The sequence below is a fragment of the Macrobrachium nipponense genome, chromosome 6, assembly GCF_015104395.2.
Source record: "Macrobrachium nipponense isolate FS-2020 chromosome 6, ASM1510439v2, whole genome shotgun sequence".
Classification (NCBI taxonomy): domain Eukaryota; kingdom Metazoa; phylum Arthropoda; class Malacostraca; order Decapoda; family Palaemonidae; genus Macrobrachium; species Macrobrachium nipponense.
In genome coordinates, this window is record NC_061108.1 from 41,535,100 (window position 1) to 41,551,433 (window position 16,334).

The 16,334-nt window shown below is 36.9% G+C and overlaps 1 protein-coding gene and 1 pseudogene across 3 annotated transcripts in view; both read right to left on the reverse strand.

Annotated features, from left to right (window-relative positions):
• LOC135216417 (2-amino-3-ketobutyrate coenzyme A ligase, mitochondrial-like) overlaps positions 1 to 16,334 on the reverse strand; it is a 70,434-nt gene that overhangs the window by 554 nt on the left and 53,546 nt on the right. For all 3 annotated transcript variants that reach the window (XM_064251762.1, XM_064251763.1, XM_064251761.1), the window contains one exon: positions 1 to 5,554. This exon is cut by the window's left edge and continues 554 nt beyond it. In XM_064251762.1, the coding sequence (XP_064107832.1) occupies positions 5,397 to 5,554 (158 nt within the window). In that variant the 3' untranslated portion in view covers positions 1 to 5,396. The remainder of the gene's footprint in view (positions 5,555 to 16,334) is intronic.
• LOC135216935 (5S ribosomal RNA) lies at positions 6,907 to 7,025 on the reverse strand (annotated as a pseudogene).

Here is a 16,334-nt window from a genome sequence, read left to right on the forward strand (position 1 = left end):
ATCCAAAGCCTTAAAGATTTCCTCAAGTAAATTATGGTAATTTTAATTCACTGTCCAAGATAATATATATGGAAAAATTGGAGAGACTAAGTGAATTTGATCTTTGTTGTCTTGTTGAAGTGATAAATTTTTAGGATTGGGATCATTTTTATTAGTACAAAATTTAATTAAATTTAGAATTGAGTGGTCACAAATCTGACATATTTAGACTTCATGAAGGTTAAAAAAGATGAACTTTTACTATTATATAAAGCAATTATGATAAAAAAAACTTTTTTAAACATTTAAATCTCTAGATAACTGAAATGGTTAGTATTGTCCTGGAGTGCCTCAAAAATTTAACAGTTTGGAGGGATGTGAAACATCCCTTCTTTGCAAGATGACTTTACATGGTGTGTTAGAATCTGTGCAGTGTTATTTTGGGCAGCTGAGACATATGATTCAATATTTGTTGCTATTGACAGTTGGTTACCATGTAATGAGCATTCAAATCTTTTTCTCTGCCATATCCTCTATAATAATGTGGTTTTCTCCAGTGTTTTATAAAGTTTCTTGTCACCTTGCCTTTATAAAGGCTCGCTCTCTAGCTTATTTATTTCAGCTTTTATTAGTTTTTTTATATAGTTCTGTCAAGTGTGGGTTTTAGTATAGTAGTATAAAAATTGAAATTGCTTTTTCAATTACAGTTCTAATATTTTTTTTTTCCTCCTTTTCCTGTTTTGGAAGGTTTCTATGCAAGTTCAAAGCCCTTCTGGCTTATTCTCTAAGTGTTCTCATATGTATAGATTAAAGATAAAAAATAAAAAGTAGTCTTTTATATTTATTTTATAAAACTTGGGTGTTAGTGGAAGCACAGTGCTGTAATTTACTCTTGGCATTGCTTCTATTGGCTGATAAATAAATGCTTGTTGGTTTGACAAAAATATGCTGCTAGCCCCTTTTCAGTAAGAAAATTTAGGTGTATTGTGATGGTTATAAATAGCTTTTGTTTGCCCCATATAACTCAGTATGTGAATCCATAAACTATAGCTCGTCATTGTTTCGTTAATTTTAGTCTATATCAACTTCACAGCAGAACATTCAAGGACTGCTTTTGGGTGTTATTCATTCTATTGATAGTAGGCTGTTTATATTAACTGTCAATATAATACTTGGCCCTGAGTATGTACTATACTACAGATTTTTTATTAAAATATATGCTCAGTATGATTATTCAAAATTTTTCATATGATCAGATATCTGCCTTAGTGGTCTGATATGAAAAATGCATTCCTAAGAGGCTTCAGCTCCAGAGGTGTCTTCTACACATGACATGTACACACAAGTTACTCAAGTGAAGCTTGATGTTTTGTCAGTTACTTAAGTGATGCTTGGTGTTTAATGAGTCTGCAATAAATTAACACAGTAAAGATGCCCTGCAGCATTTGACTTACTTTTGTTAGTAACCTTATGGAGGCAATTCTGAAGAACTTTGCATGATTAATTTGTGACTCTCCAAGTGGATTCTGGACAATTATGTTATTTTTTAAAGTGATTAGTGAATGTAAGTGTCAGTATCTTCATGCTGGAATTACTGTGAATGTGCTAAACATCATTCAGTTAGGGGAAAGGGGTTTGAATCACATATTCTACTGTTGCATCAGACAAGGTATGGTTATTACCAAAATTTTGTTAAAATTTTGCTTTTCCCTATTTTGTTATATTGGTTGTTTGATACCTCATTTGAAGTGAAGGATATTCAGCAGTAGTTTTAAGGTAAAAAAATATGCATGCCTATGGGTTTTGCCATGTGTGAGTCATGATTTAAAATTAATCTTAGTTTGTATACACACAGTTTGTTACATAACTATTGTTAGGCTTGATGCAACAACCCAATCATTCAAAGAGGTGACCCTTGGATAATTTAAACCCTATGCATTTTTTTTTATTTGGCGGGCTCCTTAGATGTGTGCAGAAATTTTACTTATCTGGTGTAAACTTCTTTAGTATAAAAAAATTGTAACACATCAGAGTGCTTGGCTTTTATATAACAAGACTTAGTATGTTAAGTATACATATATTTGTATATATACTTATTCACATCATATAAATAAAATAATTATTGAAGCAAAAGTTTCTCAGTGAGAATATTTGATATAGTTTTTTGTGTGATTAAATAAGATAATTTGAAAAAAAGCATAGTAGTTCCCTAAACATATACTGAAGGATGAAACAGTCCAGGGAAATAATCAGAAAATAATGAATACGTAAAGTGAATACAAATTTCGAGTAGTGTGACAGTTGGTATTAAGAGAGTGTGGTGAAATACAAGAAGAGTGGTATACCCAGTGCAGACTATCAATTTCATGGTTTTGTCTTTATTGCATTTGCATGAAAGTACATAACTATTAGTGTTTTTCTCTTTGTATTGCTTCAGTTAAATGGGGTGGGCTTCTTGAATGCTGATGAATCCATTACTATAAATTTCTACTGTAATGAATGTTGGTATTGATGGGAAAAATATTTTAAATTTTTCATTTTACCTTATACCACATTTAGTTTTCTAAAGAATTATGGTTTAAAGAGTAGTAAATGCCTTAAAGTTTAATGGGATAGTTTACTTAATACATCCAGTATGCTTTTCAACAAAAACTGTAATGACTTAGAAAGCATAGCAATCAAGGTATTTACTAGACAGCAGAATTAAAAGTAATGTTGGTCAGTAGTTGTATGCTTCAATGACCTGAATCTTGATACCTAACCTATCTGTACAAAGAGGAGTGCAAGTCAGTCTTGAAGGTATGAATGTTAGTGAGAAATTGTGATTTGGTGAAGTATACACGGTCAATAAGGATCCACAGTCTGAATGTTTTATCTGTGGACTGTGGCTAATGACAAAACTAAAATAGTGCATAGTCATCAAGCACAACTAAATCTTATATGTTGCTGATACAGGCAGTCCCTGGTTATCAGCAGACTCGGTTAATGGCAATCCAGTTTAATGGCGCTTGTCTAGCACCTTAAAATCAGCGATTTCTGGCGCCATAACAGGCCAAGTTTTGGTTATTTGCACCATAAGGTTCTGAGAATAAGAGTTATGGCACCATAACATACCTAACAGAGGCGCCATTAACCAAAACCTTGTCGCCATAAGCACCATAAATCGCCAAGTTTTGGTTAATGGTAGTTTTCAATTGTCAGCACCGCACTGAGAATGGGGACCCACCCCTCTGAAAACTGGGGACTGCTTGTATTGGTTTTAAAGGGAAAAAACAAACTTTGACATTTTTACAGATTTCTTAACTCTTAAGAGCCGGGCTAAAAAAAATATGTATGCAGCACCCCAGACTGGGGCAAACTTTGAGGTCAGCCCACATAAGAAAAAACTCATCTATGAAAAAGTTAGATATGCAAATGCACATGGTGTAAGAAATAAATTCTAAAAAATTTGTCCCTTCTTCCATGAGTGAGTTGAAAATGACTATTAACAACCCCTTGTGAGCCCTCTGTTTTTTTCAAGACCATCATAAATTTTACTAAGTTATATAAGTTTTTTTCTAATAATTTTATTTTTTCAAATTATAATTACACCTCACACAATATCAACAGATAAGAACTGTAATTAGTAACAAATTCCGAGTATAATTGTTGTAAATTATTCACGTAAAATTACCGAGATCGAAGATGCAGTAACTCTCTTGGATTAGTCATGATTTTTCTAATGTTTCTTTGCAAAATTATAAATTATAACAGACATACAGTCCAGTCCCAAATTATGCATTTTCAAATTGTGCAATTCCCCATTTATGCAGTCGCTAGTTCTCAAAAATAGATTTTCTGTGTCTGCGAAGCTGTTCAAAGTCTGCGAGTCTCACACCGCAAAACGTATCAAATCTATTGTCTTTTCAGGTATTTTAAGTGTGGGGGGTTTGCTAGTATCTGAGAGAAGAGGTGGGGGGAATGGTTGGAGGAAAAAATACTATGCAAGAGATAGATTTCCTGCTCAACCATTAGCTAAGGCGGAAGGCTCTGCGTCACGCATTTGTGACGTCATAGTGCAGTGTGTATGAATGATCGGTGTCATCACCATCGCCGTATGTATTATTATTGATCTGCAAAGTGTATTCTGATCATCCGCATCATGTATGCATCTGCCTAGAAGTCAAAGAGGAAGACCTATTTTCTCGAAACTAAAAAGCTTTCCCTTAAGTTAAAGTCGAAGGAAGGAGCAACTTCCATGTTGGCAGCAGTCAACAATTTGGGAAATCCATTGCTACTTAACATGAAGTAAGAATTTTTTCTTCTAGGTTAACTGGTTTTGACTAACTTTTGGCATTTAATCATTTATTTTTTGCTATTGTTGAAATAGGTTTTGATGAAAATGACTAGTAAATGTGATAGAAGAAGAAGAAGAAGTAGGCCTAACAGGAGTGAAGGCAAGCACGATCTGCCAGTTCCTGAAACCTCAAATGGTTCACAAAGCCTTCCTTCAGCAGGACTCTAAACAGAGGATGAGATAGAGGAGTTTGAAGGGTTTTTTGGCAGAGGATACGTAGAGGAAATTGCATCCAAAAGGTTTTTCAAGGAAATTACTATCGTTCAGTACACTTGCACCCAACGGTGGCATTGTTTACGTGCGGGAGTTTCCACCATCCTGTGTGTAGTTTTGAACTTTTTCAAGTTATTAAAACCTTTTTATTGTTTTATTTATCCATAAGAACAATATCATATAAGAAAAAATTACAGTACAGTACATAAAGTATTGAAAATGGGTAGTATAAAAAAGTTTGACTTGGTAAGTTGCCGTTTGCCTTGGCCCTGATGGAATTATTCCCATAAGATGTGTGTTTAAAAAACTGCAAATTTCCAATTCTGCGAGGCAGTGGATCGACCAAATTCTTGCATAATTGGGGACCATACTGTATGTACTATCATAAAAGAGAAGAACTAAAACCAACAGCAACCCCTGGGGAAAATTATGAGCAAATATATATAAATCATGAGAGAGAGAGAGAGAGAGAGAGGCACTATATACATGCCCACTTGAAGTCTTAAGTACACAACTGCATTTATGAGATGCCTAGAATCGGCGAGCTGAGCCAGGCTATAAGTTGCGATTAGTAAATTTATGGGCTACTGGTAGGAACCTCTTTCCAGCCTGATTTCTCCAAATCAATGGCGCATAATATTGATGCTCACCATGAGGTAATCTGCCCACCACTCAAAACCTGTTATTATTACTCATATAAGGGTATCCATCTATTATAGGTTAACAAAACTCTTGAAGGGAAGTTTTACAATTGCAAATTATCAATTTTCCTGTGCATTTTCCAATCCACCATTTATTTTAATCACATGTAATTAGAAACTAATTTGAGTACGTTGTATTACAGTAAGCTTGATCTCGTCAGTTTTTTTCAGTTTATGACGCCCAGTTTCTTGCCAACTGTTTTGAAGGCCTCCACAGTCCGATCAATTTCATCAAAAGAGTGAGATGCTGAGATCTGAACTCTAATACGGGCCTTCCCTTTAGGAACAACAGGATAACTGAAGCCAATTACATATATTCCTCTCTCTGCAAGAAAAAAATATAAAATTATGTGAGAAATATGAAAATATAAAATGTTAACTTTTGATAAACTATATTATCTTCCAAAAATGACAATTTTTTTTAAGTAATTCTTATTTTTCCTAATACAAACCTGAGGTCTCTACACATGGGATTAATTTTCAGTGCAAGCTGGAGCCAGCCATTTAACTAAAAACAAGGTGGTTATTGGTAGTTGGCTACCGAGGGTAGGGGTAGAAGCCTCGCCATCCAGTTGGTATGCATTCACTTTACCTTTTGGGCCAAGTAGTAGAATGCGGGTAGCTAGAGGTGGGCCATTTATATAAAGGCCTCAGGTTTGTATGTTAGGAGAACTATAGATTACTTTTTGCCATTTGTCCCTACACATATAAACCCTCAGTCTTTATATATGGGAAACTTATTTCTTGGCAAGAGAATTCTGAGCTAATCGCCTCACCTGGGGCCTTTCTTCCTGACCATGAAAGAGCAAAAGAAGAAGATCCATGCCTCTGATCTGTTGAATATGTATGATGTTCAATGCCAGACTTCTGGGCCTGTTGAATTAATGGGATGCAGCATCATTAATTCAAAGAAAGGCTTGGATGAACCCACATTGTCAGGGACAATAAAGCTGAAGAAAACCAACGGGTTTGTTCGTCAGTCCCTCCCTCCCCTTGCTAGAGGGATTAGGAGTTGCATTTTATTAATCCAAATTGAGCTAGATTGTAGATAGGATACTCAGTCATCTAGAACACCTGCATGCGCACCAATCCATACATGACGGCTTGCTAACCGTCCCTTTGCCCACTGGGAGAGGCAGGGTATAGGTGAGAGAAGTAGTAGGCCAGTCCCACATATATACACTTTTGCAGCTGTACACCTTAGACATGATGCCACCTGTCCCACACGACTGTTAACCAGTCATCACAGAACCAAAAAAATAAACAAGTCAAAGGATCTTTGGAGAACGTCCTCAAAATAAAAAGGAGGTGAATGTGGTTTGATGTGACTACATTCCTGTCCTTAGTACTATCTGTCTGACAAATTCTTCCTGAATGTGAGGGATGTGAGGGCAGACCAATTCTGACCTTATGAGATCTCGCCCAAAACATACTGTTGTCCAACAAGTCAGCTGTGGAATACGTCTGTTTGATAACAACACGAAATCAAAAGAAATAATGCTCTTGGACACCACTTCTTGTTTGAGCTGGAACTAATAAGGAGGAGTCGGTACCAAGTATTGAAGGTCAATTCCTTAAGTGGTAATGCAAAAAGCATTTGGTCATTTGGTAGCCTTTAGGGTCTGTAGAATCAGAATGAGGTCATATGTACTGTTAATCACCCAACAGTTTCATAGATGCCAACAGCATCTGGTGTTCCCAGGAGGGCACCTATCCAAATACTGACCTGACCCAATGGTGCTAAGCTTTGCTGATTGGATGAGAAGCAGTGCTTTCAACATGGTATGGTCATTGGCTGTTATGCCCACAGTCCGGAAAGAGAGCCGAACAGAAACAGTTTTGGTGTGTCGAGAATGAAGGACTAACTCGACCATTTCCTAGGTTGAACAATTTTCAGAATGTCATAGTCCTAAGGCCAACTGTCCCCAACAACCACTACCCTAGTTACTGAATTTTTCTGTTTTACATTTTTATTGCTTGGATTGTGTCTGGGTGACCACTGTGCTGAGGGTCCACTGCACAGCAGTGCACCTGCACCATCTATTGAGAAGTTGAAAGGACACTAGCCTCCTTTTGTTGACTATGGAACTACCATGGTACTGTTTTGTAACAACACCATGGAGTGCCTAGCCTCGGATCCTGAGGCTTTTGAAGAGCTAAGAAGTTCCAGGATATTGAGGTGCAGGTTAGGTCAGATTAGGATAGGATTAGTTAGGCTAGGCTAGGTCGATTAAGTACCTGACCTAAACTCAAGATCTTGAAGTGCAGGTGACTGCTTTCTGGTTGATGCCTTGAAGCACTTAGTATCTCCGGAGAGATAATGTGTAACAACACTCCAAGGAGATACTTGTTTAACTATCAGAGCAAGTCCTTTCTCTCTTCTCGAGAGAGAAAGGTTAAGAAATGGAGCTAAGAAGCTCCAGGATATTGAAATGCAGGCTGTGAGGCATAATGTATCTCTGGAGGGAAAAAGTGTGAAGAAACTCCAAAGGAAATACCAGTCATCCAATCATCAAGCTGAGCCCTGTCTCTCTTCTCTGAGAGAAGAATGGAAGGAACTCCTTCACTTTAAATTAAAGGGAAGAAGGAGGAGCTTCACTAAATTAAAGGGAAGAAGAAGTAGCCTCCTCATACTACATATGAGGTAATCAAGCAGCATACATACAAAGAAATAAATTACGATATGACAACACAAAAGAAAATCCCGAAGAGGCTCTACCCAGATCTACACAGTGATGGGAAAGAGGAAAAAATAGACAAGAAAGACAAAGTCTGCAACCTTTTGAAAAGAGGGAATTGCAGATTCGGAGAAAGATGTTACTACAAACATCCCAAGGTATGTCACAACTATGAAATATATGGTAAATGTGCATACCTAGACGGCTATGAGGATGATTGCAGAGATCTACATCCAAAAATATGCAAAAACCTAAAAGAAGGAAAAGGATGTAAGTAAGACAAAAAAAAAATGTAAATATATGCACCCTGTAGCCATGAATCAAAATCAAATAAATAATCAATCAAATAATAAAATCCAAAATAAGAAAGAAACAAATAAAGAGAGGAACAAAGAATATCAGGTGAAAGAAAAAACCAAGCCATCACCGCGATATGCAGTGTCAGCAAAATATTTCCAAGTATCAGCTCCAAGATACAACTCAAGGGATAAGAACTGTATTTATGATGCAAGAGGATATTGCAGATACAGAAAAAATTGCAGATTCAGACACAAAATGAATAATTATGATGAAGGAAGATCAAATATTATGGAAAAGTTGGATTTTTTAATGTCAGAATTTCTGGAAATGAAGAAAAGAACAACATACCAGAACAGGAACGAGACATGGGAAAATCCTTATTATTACCCATATTAAATGAAGGAGAAAACACGCAAACCTTCATAGTGATGAATGGGCAGGGTTTAGTTACGAGTAACTCAAAAAGAAAAATAAAGTACTTAGAAGAACTAACCCAAATTAAAGCTGGCTACACACGATCAAGTAAACTTGACAAGTATGCTTGATCAAGTATTTCATCAAGTATTGTGATATTTTCCTTCGCCTCCACACGGTCAGGTATGCTTGACAAGTCTTCAGTTGAAATCACAACAATGTTGAGTGCAGACGACGACGACGCTCTTGCTTTGGCAGCTTTCTGTATTGTGGCCAAGCGAAAGGCAACTAGAAAGAACCGGCGGGAGTGGTGCAAAGAGTGGGTGAAGAAGAGGAAAACATATTCTCATGTTAACCTATTGGCGCCGAGTTGAAGATTTATCCACGTGATTGGCACAACTACCTTCGAATGAACGAAGCGACATACTTACATCTGCTGTCACTAGTAACACCACTAATTGCGAAGACCACTACAAACATGAGAGAAGCAATTTTTAAGTTAACATTTTTATCTTGCTCATGATCAAATGCGTGTTAGATTTTTTTCATTGTTTAAAATATCACAAACAAAAGTGATAGCAATGGAAAAGAAAGATATTGATAGATTATCCGGGATTACCAGTGTTTGTTTTTTATCAGTTTCCTTTCTGATGCTGGGTAATTATGGTAACCTTGTAATTATTTTACTCTCCTTTGTTTCATAGAAAGTAGCGAGACTTTTCTGGCTGTATTTTTATTTCCCAGTTGACAAGAGAATCACAGAAAAGTGGACGGCTGTACATTTGCTCAAGAATATACAATCCCAGAGAGAGAGAGAGAGAGAGAGATGCTCACAACAATAACATGGGAAAATATGGTCAAGAATTTGAGACTTGCAACGTTTCTGTTAGCAAGAAATTTAATGCATACAGAAAACAGTTTGCATGACAATACAGACATTCCTTTAGGTTTCTACTATTTCTCTGTCGAGGTCATCATAGATATTCATCATGGATTTTAGAAGAAGCGTCCATACGATTCCTCCTCCTCAGTTCTAGAAACAGCGATAAAAAAGAATGGTCTGCTTTCTTTTCCTAAATTATATTCGATCACATAACCACCACACGTGCATGAGCACACCCAGTCATACACACACACACACACAAATTGTACACAAATTTTTATTCGGCATACATTTAGTATTAACCTGAAAAATATATATATTTTTTTAATGGAATTAAACCATAAACTTAACACCCTCAACTTTGATCAAGTCTTTGGTACACACGGTCCAGTTGACTTGAACAAGTCAAGACTTGACTTGACGACATGATTCAAATTCAATCATGCCTCAAGCGACTTGTCAAGTCTAATACTTGATCAAGTCTCACCATACAGACTGTCCAGTTTGCTTGAACAAGTCACTTGATCAAGCATACTTGTCAAGTTTACTTGATCGTGTGTAGCCAGCTTAAAAAGAAAATAGATATAATGAATATAAGTGAAACCTGGTATTCCCAAGAGACTGGGAATGGCGATCAAATAAAAGGGTTCCAAACTTATAGATCAGATAGAAAAAATAGGAATCAAGGGGGAACCGCAATATATATGGGGAAATGGGAAAGACAAAAAAACAAAAAAAACAATGAAAAAATATATGAGAAATATAGTAACTCAGACTGTGAACTAATAGCGGTAGAATTTGAATCTGAAAAATTAATGAACATAGTAATATATAACCTGCTAATACTAAAGAGTTAGACATAATAATAGAAAAATTGGATGATATATGTAGAAATCACAAGGACTGGACTATTCTCCTATCTGGAGACTAACTTTCCTTTCGTAGACTGGAAAGAACGAATAGGAGATTGTGGTTGTATTTTTACATATAAAAAAGAGAGTAATAGTAGTGCAGAAGATAGGCAATTCGAAAAGCTATTAGATATGCTACTAGAATACAACATTCAACAAATAAATCACCTGCCAACAAGAAAGGAAAATACTTTAGACCTAGTATTTGTGAACGAGGTGAATTATGTTGAAGGTAAAGCGAAACAAGGAAATTATAGTTTATAATGCGAGTATTTCAGACCATAATGTCATAGAATTAACAGTCGATTCCAAAGCAAGTGAAAACAGAGATAAGCAAGAAACGAAAAAGTGGGAAGGATATGGAAAATACAACTTCTACAGTAAAAATATAAAATGGTCAGAAATAAATGAAGGATTAAACAAAGATTGGGATAACATTTTCGTAAGTGATGACATAAGGGTACATACGGAGATATTATATAAAATATTAGAGAAAATAGTGGATAAATATATACCAAAGAAGAAAAGTAAACATCACTCATGCATACCAAGAGACAGAAGGATCTTGTTCCAGAAAATCAGAAAGTGGAAAAAAGGTCTTGCAAAAGAAAAAAATGCATAGAAAGTTATAGAACTAAAAAGAATGATAGAAAATGCAGAACAAAAGATTATACAATCAAAAGAAAATGAAAAACGGGACTTTGAAGAAAAAACCCTAGTAAATATCAACCAAACCCCAAACTATTATACTCTTACGTGAAAAAGATGAACAAAAGAAGAATAGAAATAGTCCCTCTAAGAATTGAAGGGATATTAACGAATGAAAAAAAGGAAACATGCAACACATTGGCAGAACGATATGAGAGAGAATTCACCCCTAGAATTGATAATGAAGATAATGATATAGAAGTAAGGGACGAAAATAGTGAATATTTAGCTGACATAGATATTAATGAAGCTGATATTGTGTAGGCTATTAATGAAATTAAAAATGGAGCTGCTGTAGGGCCTGATGGTGTCCCTGCTATTTTGTTAAAGAAAGTAGTTCATTCTATCGCAAAGCCACTTGCAATATTATTAAGACAAAGTGTTGATACAGGCAAGATTTATGATGAACACAAATTAGCATATATTACCCCTACTTTCAAAAGTGGATCAAGACTAGAGGCAAGTAATTATAGGCCTGTGAGTCTAACATCACATATTATGAAAGGGTAATGAAGAAAAATATTATGAAACATTTAATAAAAAATAATTTGTTTAATATAGGACAACATGGTTTCGTACCCGGAAAAAGTACACAAACCCAACTGTTAGTCCACTGTGAGAACATATACAAAAATATGAAAAGCGGAAATGAAACAGATGTGGTTTATCTAGACTTTGCAAAAGCTTTTGACAAGGTAGACCATAATATATTGGCGAAGAAAATTAGGAAACATAATACAGGCAGTCCCCGGGTTACGACGGTCTCGGCTTACAACGTTCCGAGGTTACGACGCTTTTCAATTATATTCATCAGAAATTATTTCCAGGGTTACGACGCATGTTCCAGGGTTACAACGTATGTTCCAGAGTTATGTGACACCTACAAATGCTGATCTGGCAGATGAAATATGACACCAAAAATGCAAAATAATCAATATTTAAAGGTTTTTTTGATGAAAAATGCAATAAGAATGCAGTTTACATAGTTTTGAATGCACCTAAAGTATTAAAAGTAAGGTTTTCTTAGGATTTTTGACAATGTTCCGGCTTACGAAGATTTTCAGCTTATGACGAGTCTCAAGAACGGAACCCCCGTCGTAACCCGTAGACTGCCTGTATAGTGGATAAAGTAGGAAGATGGTTAAAAGAATTTTTACACAACAGAAAACAGATAGTTATTGCAAACGATGAGAAATCGGATGAAGCTAAGGTAATATCCGGTGTGCCACAAGGTACGGTGTTAGCTGCATTACTGTTTGTTATTATGATTGCAGACATAGACAGTAATGTTAAGGACTCGGTAGCGAGTAGTTTCGCCGATGACATAAGAATAAATAGAAAAATTACTTGTGATGAAGATAGGAACGCGCTACAAAGAGAGCTTAACAAAGTATACGATTGGGCAGAGGTAAATAGGATGGTATTTAACTCTGATAAATTTGAATCAATAAATTGTGGAGACAGAGAAGGAAAGCTATATGCATATAGGGGACCTAATAATGAGGCAATCACAAATAAGGAAGCAGTTAAAGACCTTGGTGTGATGATAAATAGGAACATGTTATGCAATGATCAAATAGCAATTCTATTGGCAAAATGTAAAGCAAAATGGCAAGGGAATGTTGTTACGGCACTTCAAAAAAAACAGAAAAGCTGAACACATGATTATGCTTTATAAAACATATGTTCGTAGTCCACTTGAATATTGCAATATGATATGGTACCCACATTATCAAAAGGATATTGCACAAATAGAGAGTGTACAAAGGTCCTTTACAGCTAGAATAGAAGTAGTTAAGGACCTTGACTACTGGGAGAGACTACAATCCTTAAAATTATAGTCTAGAAAGGAGAAGAGAACGCTACATGATAATTCAGGCATGGAAACAGATAGAAGGAATAGCCAAAAACATCATGGAGCTAAAAATATCAGAAAGAGCAAGCAGAGGTAGATTAATAGTGCCCAAAACTATACCAGAAAAAATAAGGAAAGCACACAGGACATTAATTCACTACGCACCAGCATCGATAATGCAGCGTCTATTCAATGCGTTGCCAGCTCATCTGAGGAATATATCAGAGTGAGCGTAGATGTGTTTAAGAATAAGCTCGACAAATATCTAAGCTGCATCCCAGACCATCCAAGATTGGAAGATGCAAAATATACCGGAAGATGTAATAGCAACTCTCTGGTAGACATTAGAGGTGCCTCACACTGAGGGACCTGGGGCAACCCGAACAAGATGTAAGGTCTGTAAGATGACAGATGACCCAGAACGGCTTGTAATTGCATAGGTGGTTGCCCCTGCCGAGAAAAGGACAACCTTTCTGTTGTATCTTTTAGTCTTGCAGATACTTATTCTTGCCTGGGTGAGTGTGTGAACTTTTCAAGTCCATGCTATGGAGGAGTGATAATGGTAGTTACATTTGACAACATCTTTGAGTGTGAGAGAGAGAGAGAGAGAGAGAGAGTAGGAGCATTGTTGGGTTGAGAGTTTAAATGCTTTGTATCTTTGATATGACGTGTTTCATGTTTGGTGTTGCTGTGTAATAGTATGTAAGTGCATATGTGTTTTTCTGAAGAGTGTGAGTGAGTGAGTGAGTGATTGAGAGAGAGAGAAAAAGATTGTAATTGGTAGATGGATAATAAGGAGTGGTTTGATGGTGGGGGTGAGTTGTCTGTTGCAGCGGTCACTGAGGAGTCTATGAGTAAGTCTCTCTATGATGGTCAGATATAGTCGGCAGCAGTCTTTTGGAAGAGAGTATTAATGGTTTTGTGGTTTTCTGGAGTTATTGGAGTTGTTATTGGTATTGTGTGATGGAGGGTTGTTGTGCTTGTATAGTTGGAAGGTTGTTGACCTTGTGAGTTGTTGAGTGTTGTTGTTGGTGAGCCATTGTGATTGCTTGGTGTTGTTTGAGAGTGGTTGTATGTAGACTGGTAAGGTTGTTGTTTTGATGTTGTTCATTCGTCTGTGCAGTGATTTGTTGTGTTGTTGAGTTATTGTATGGTTGTATTACTCGGTTGGTGTTTTGTGTTGTGATTCTCAGCGGTGGTTGTGTCTCGACAACTAGCCTATATCCAGTGGACAGCACAGCTCATCACCCTGAAGACAGTCATATCTGGTGAGTACGTGAATGTGAGAGTTTCGTTTGTCTATCGATAAACCAAATGTCCTGCGTGTATTTAGTTAACATGAAGAGGAAAGTGTGGCTGAGAGTCTTTTTGAGTCAGTACGATTAACGTAACTGTGGGGAGCTTTGCTTGCTTTGTTGCTTCGCTTGTGATCCCCCCACAATGCAACTCTCAGGCTGTGACCAATCCTGAAAAGTAAGTCCTACCCTAGAGAAGCTGTGCAAGAGAGCACACCAGGACCAATCAATCATCGTTATTCATCCAGAGACGTACCCTGAATGAACATGCCCTAATCAAAGCCAAGGTGAAGAGTCAAGTGAAAACTGGGAGAATTTTTGATATCATACCGAAGGACATCTACTTATCCATGTTCCAGCCACCATAATATGATGGTTAAGGCTACGGGCACTTCCCACTGGCGGCTGCACGTGGGGAGGAAAGCTGTCTAGGTATGTTATTTTTATCTTCTTACCCTTACTTCCTCTTCAGGGAAGGGAAGAAGTTTAAAGGTAGACCCTTCATTGCTCTTGCGGTCCCAAAAGGACACTTTAATGAAATTATCAGTCCTGGCTCTGACATTTATACCTGGCACTCATGGTTCCCTGTGCACCCCCATAAATGGATCGGTACTGACGAGTCTCAAACACTTGACACAAAAACTTCCGACAACTCCAGTTGATGTTAGTCATCAAGAGAAGTTAAGGGGAAACAAAGGGAGGCTTAGAATACTTCAAGCTGATTGAAAGACCAAAGACTCAACGGTAGATGAAGACCATGGATGAACTGTGAAAGAGGAGACGCCACTTGTATACAGTGCTCCCCCAACTTTTACGTGGTATTAGGTTCCAGAACTTGCCATGGAAGTGCAAAAACCACAGAAATGCAAAAATTCCTAATAAAAGTACTTACAACTGTTAAATACCCAGTATCCCATAAACTAAAATGCTCATATTAACTTTCTATTTTAAACATTTCACTGCTTAATTTGAGATTTCAAACAAAAATATACCTTAAATTATCACATGAAAGCAATTTAATATAATTTCAAAAAAATGTACGGGGATCCAAAGAACCCATGCTATTGAAAAAAAGAACTACTAGTCAAACTGAAGAAGAGAATCAAGTGCCAAAGTTTGTTGAAGTCTTCATTGATAAACACAGTTGTGAAAGGTCATCACTCAAGCAACAACAGACATAAGGGTCTGGGAGAAGATCCCGTTCATTCGGATGTAGTTGTGCTGAAAATGGACATTGGCCGCTCCAGGAAGATTGCTGCAAAATCACAGACGTTACTGAAACTATGATCAGATGAGCCCACCAGAGAACCTATTCTGCATGATACAATCCCTCTAACACCTGTGAATACAGTACCTGGTCAAGACAGTTACCAGGTTAGTGCGTGGGTTCATTTATTAAGTGCCCATGCCCAAAAATTTGGGAAAAGTCAAAAGCAGCAATGCCCTGATTATCTTTGGCAGTAAATGCGCTCAGCCCTTCAGTGTGATAGCACGGTAATCACCAACAAAATTGAAACAAGCCTTAGAAGTCAGCTTCTTGAACTGCTGCCATTTTGGATTATGAATAGCATAATCCAAATGTAGGTTCTTATTGCTAGTTCCCATAGGAGGGGTAGCACAGTCATTTGATTTCGCAACGTGCTCTGTGGGCATTACCTAAGGTTATTTGCTGCAATCCCTTCCATTCCTTTCACTGTACCTTGGTTCATATTATCTTTCTTCCATCTTACTTTCTACCCTCTCCTAACAATTGTTTCATAGTGCAACTGCAAGGTTTTCCTCCTGTTTCATCTTTAAAATTGCCCTTACTCTCAATTTCCCTGTCAGCACTCTATGACCTCATAGGTCCCAACACTTGGACTTTGGCCTAATTTCTTCTGTGTTTCGTGACATCCACACTCATACAGTGGCCTATGAGATGCAGAGAAACTCTCTAATGTGTAGGGCCATTTCAGGGGCCCTGTGGAATGGCATTACAGTTGATTAAAATGGTCTTCTTAAATTATAGAATAAGAGTTCTGGAGTATGTTGCAAATAAAATGGCTCTACATATTAGAGAAG